The sequence below is a fragment of the Tupaia chinensis genome, unplaced genomic scaffold (assembly GCF_000334495.1).
Source record: "Tupaia chinensis unplaced genomic scaffold, TupChi_1.0 Scaffold138665_1, whole genome shotgun sequence".
Lineage (NCBI taxonomy): Eukaryota > Metazoa > Chordata > Mammalia > Scandentia > Tupaiidae > Tupaia > Tupaia belangeri.
The window spans coordinates 643,680-648,058 of NW_006198557.1; the positions used below are offsets into that span (position 1 = coordinate 643,680).

Sequence of the window (4,379 nt, forward strand, 5' to 3'; positions counted from 1 at the left end):
CGACACCAAACAAGAAAAAACCCAAAAAAAAAAAAAAAAAAAAAAAAAAAGCAAGCGCGACAGACAGAACGAACAGCAGGCCGTGCCTGGCCTTCTCCCGAAGCCGGACGCTCGGGGCCCAGCCCGCAGATGCATGGAGATGGCAGCCATGAGACCGACTGCGTGCTCTGCAGGCCCCGCACCCCTGCTGCTCCGCAAGCCCTCCCAGGGTCCCTCTTGCGATGACGCGCCTGTGACCCTAGACACTGGCTGTGGCCAAGCACCGCACGGTTAGCAGCGCCCACCCCATCCCCACTGCACTGAAGGGGAGACGGAGGCCCAGCAGGCCGAGCGCGTGGGTGACGGGTCCCGCGCCCACTGGGCTGGCCCCGGAGCTGGGACTCACACATCTCCCTCCGTTCTTCCGGGGGTCCACGAGGCCCCCTGCAGCGCTGACCGTACAGTCCGGTCTCGGGGGAGCTCTGGGGTGCAGTAGGCCCAGAGGACCTTCAGGAATGGACGTGCGGAGGGCGCGGCCCTGCGCGGAGGCGCCCTCCGCCACTCACCTCCTCGTCCTTGTACCAGGACAGCGACTCGGCGGTGAGCACGAACCAGTACTCCTTGGAGCCGCCCTTCATCAGGCTGATGTTGTTGATGGTCAGCCAGCCTCTGCGGATGACCTGCGGGGAGGCCAGGGCTCAGAGGGGGCCGCCCCCTGCCGCGCCCCCCAGCCCCGCACCCCCCGGCAAGGCGGACAGACAGGGACCGCGGCAGAGACACCTCCAGCCCAAAGCCAGGACCCCCAGCTCCACCTCGCCCCAAGCAAGTCCCGCCGAAACCAACGTGGGGTGCCCGGGTGGGTGGGCTGACAGGTGCCGGCTCACTGGCTGACGTGGGGACAGGGTGGCCCCAGGAGCCCCGCCGTGCTCAGCGTGTGATGCCGTGAACAGGGGAGGCTACACGGCTGCCCGGTGCACAGGAGCCCAGAGGAGGGGGTTGGGCTTGTCGGAGACAGAGGTGGCAAGTGGAAGGCGACCCGTGCACCTGACGCAGAGGCGAGGGGGACGGGGGTGCTGGGGACGCCTGCCCCTGTGACGTCGTGAGGGAGGCTGGACAAGCCGCCCGTGCCATGAAGACAGTCCTTATTTTTGGGGTGCCAACAAGCGCCTTAAACCAGGAGGGTGGGGATACAATTCTGAACTCTGGGGACCTCTCTAAAGGGTCGCCGGGGGTGGGAATCACGCCGAGGGTGGGCTTCAAGCCCAGCGGTCACGCTTTTCTGATGGATGTCAAGAGCTCTGGGCTAGCGGGCTTGTCTGGCCACAGCTGCCCTCTGAGCTGACCCGGGGACTCCCCTGTCAGCTACGCACACCGGCAGCCTGGGGGCCACGCTCCCATCAGTCAGGACTGGGGACCCCGGGGCAGCAGGAAGCGTGTGGGGGCATGGGCAGGGCCGCCGGGGGCCGAGGCGGCAGCAGCAGACGCGCCAAGCTGCAGAGGGTGGGCGGAGCCACGAGGCTGGGGGGGCTGGTGCTGAGCCCCGGGATCCTCTGGGGCCCACAGGTCTTCCTAGTCGGCAGTTCTCGGGAGGCCTTGCCCTGCACACTGACCTGCCCCCATGCATGCTGTCGACCTGACAGGGCCACCAGCCCCCAGAGGCCATGAAGGCAGAGGTGGCTTCCAGGGACCAGCACCCCAGGCCGAGCTGGGATGAGACACCACCTGGCATGCCCCATTCAAGCCAGGTCTCAGGACCTACATGGCCGTCGGAGCAGGCAGGGACCTCTGGCACCCTCGGGCTGCTGGGCGGGGTGGGTTGCTAGGGGGCCCAGGCTGGCAGCCCTGATGAGGTCAGAGCATCATTGCTGGTGACTGGGCGAGTGCCTCACCCCGGTTTGCAGAGGCTGTTCCGGGGTTAGCATGGAAGACCCAAGGCTCTGGGAACGTCCTCCATCCCAGGCAAACGGGGCTGGATGGTCAGGCCCTGGCCAGACTGGTCTCCAGACTGGGGCCTGGGACAGAGCTGCGAGGGTCCCGGGGAGGAACCCTGAGCTGGCAGCTGCACCCGTCCGCGCTCAGCAAGTTTCTAGGTCCACGTTCTGCTTATTCTTTGGGGGCCCAGACAGAGGTTCACAGAGGTTGGGGCAGGCGGCTAGGCCCTGGTGCTGCTTCTGGGGAATGGCCCAGGGCCACACCGGGGATGGCCCACACCCCACCTGCCCTTCCTCTTGAGCCACCCAGAGAGCTGTGTGCCCGCAGGCCCAGGTGGGACGGGGACAAAATCCCGCTCCAGGGAGCTCCAAGCTGCAGACACAGGCCCAGGCCTGAGTCCAGAGAAACGGGAGGGGCCAGGCCTCCTCATCCCAGAGCTGGTGCGTGGCCTCAGACCCCATCCCAAGGGGCCTGGGCTCAGCTGGAGGTGGGGGTGAGGTGCGGAGGAGCCAGAAGAGGCACGCAGCGCCCGGGGTGCACAGCGACAGGCAGGCGGGCGGGGACAGGAGGAAGGCGGGGTGCAGGGCGGCAGCAGGAAATGGCAGAGCTGGGTCCGTGGGCAGTCCGGGTGGCCTCCCTAGACGGAGGTGACCCTGGAGCCACGGCCAGGCATGTGGCTGGGCTGTGCAGTCTGGCAGGAAAATCTCACTAAACCCGTGGGTGGGGGAGCGGCAGTCCACTGGCCTGGCCTGTTTTGGGGAGATGACTGTCGAGCTCAAGGCCGATTCTTGTCATTGCCCCCGCCCATCCAGGCAGCTCCGGGACCTGGCACAGCGAGGCCCGGCTCAGCACAGGCTCAAGGTGGCCAGAAGATCTCCGCCAGAGGGCAGGAGTGGGGTCTGCCCCGCTGCCGTGGTGCCTGGCAGGGGAGAAGACCCTGCAGAAGGGGGCCTCTGTGAGCTCTACGCTCTCCACGGCAGAAAGCTGGAGCCGAGACCGGCTGCCCGGGTGAGCACCCTGAAACAGGTGTAGCCCTCGGGTATGAGCTGTGTTTGCACCCCACTGGGCTGGGTGAACCTCACGCCCTCCTCATGCCCCAGGCTGGCCCAGCTGAGGGCTCCCCGCAAGGAGAGGCAGGGTTACCTACAGCAGGGATGGCAAATACGATCCATCTTTGGGGATGGGGGCACGTCAACGATCGCCTGGAGCTGCCTGGAGTGCCACATGAGCATTCCGGGAAAGGCGAGAAACTCCACTAGGATTAGTGATGTCTGTCACTGGCAAAGGGTAAGGGGAGGGGGCGACTGGAGGCAGGAGAATAGTGGAGGCATCCAGGAAAGAGATCCCTGATCGATTAGTCATGCCTGCCATAGGTACAGGAGTGGGTGTAATAACACATGGCGGGAAACATACCTTGATCGTTAGGTTAGTCACATCTGCCACAGATTGGGGAGTGCTGGCGTCTTATTGGAAAAGAATGCCAGGATTGATTAGCAATGTCTGTCAAAGGCAGGTGGTGATGGAGGAGAGCCATCAGAGAAAGTGTGCAGGATCAATTAGCCATGTCTGCCACAGGCACAGGAGGGGAAGATTTTATGCTCTTTTCACTGAGTGAACTCTGCACTAGAGACAGGAGGAGCAGCAGCAGGGGCAAGAACGAATTCCGGGAGGGCTTGAGCAGAATTTTCCACAGTCGGGGGGATGCGATAGGGGAGGCAGGGACAGTGAGTAAACCAAGTATTTGCCATCCCTGGTCTACATGACATCGAGGGAACCTGCCTGGAATCGGCTGGAGGGCTTGGCCTCCGACAAGGGAGGCCGTCAGGTTAGTGTCTATGTGAGTCCACATACACCCAGGGCAACAGGAAGTCCAGCGTCGGCTGCAGCGTGGGGTTTTCCAGGTTAGTTCAATTTTTAGTGTTTGGTTTTGTTTTTTGCTATTATTTTGTGGGAGCAGGGATGTTACGGGGTGGGCGGGACCTCCATCACGACTAGACTCTCTAGAACGCTCGCTACCACACTAAGCAGGTACTTACCAAGATCTCCCCCTTTGAAAATACAAAGTTAGAGTGGTGGGCAAATCGAGGAAGAATGGGCAAAGAAAAGAGACGAGAGGGACGTGAGGGGACGGAGAGAAAGCAGGAAAAAGCACAAAAACAGGAGGAGAGAAGAGCAGGGGAGAAAAAGAGCAAAAGAAAAAAAAAATGACATGCTATTAATTATATTCATGGTGTTAATTATTTAATTCATTATCATCTCCCGAAACGAAAAAGCAACAACATACATATTACCGAGGGCAAGCGCAAAAAAAGAACAAAAACAAATCATGCAGGTTATGATCTCATTTCTGATGGGCCCTAGCATCGTGCAAGACTGAGAGCAGATCCCCCACCCCCCCCCCCGCCCGATGTGGAGACGAGGAGGGGGACATTGGCAGAAATTCGGGAAAGATCATTTGTGTTTGTTTT

At 61.7% G+C, this 4,379-nt stretch overlaps 1 protein-coding gene across 1 annotated transcript in view; it reads right to left on the bottom strand.

Moving 5' to 3' along the window:
- Positions 1 to 4,379, bottom strand: part of DNM2 (dynamin 2) — a 53,423-nt gene that overhangs the window by 10,541 nt on the left and 38,503 nt on the right. Inside the window, exons 15-16 of the mRNA XM_006161586.3 lie at positions 3,948 to 3,959; positions 546 to 659 (exon numbers count right to left, since the gene is read on the bottom strand). Of these exons, the coding sequence (XP_006161648.2) occupies positions 546 to 659; positions 3,948 to 3,959 (126 nt within the window). The remainder of the gene's footprint in view (positions 1 to 545; positions 660 to 3,947; positions 3,960 to 4,379) is intronic.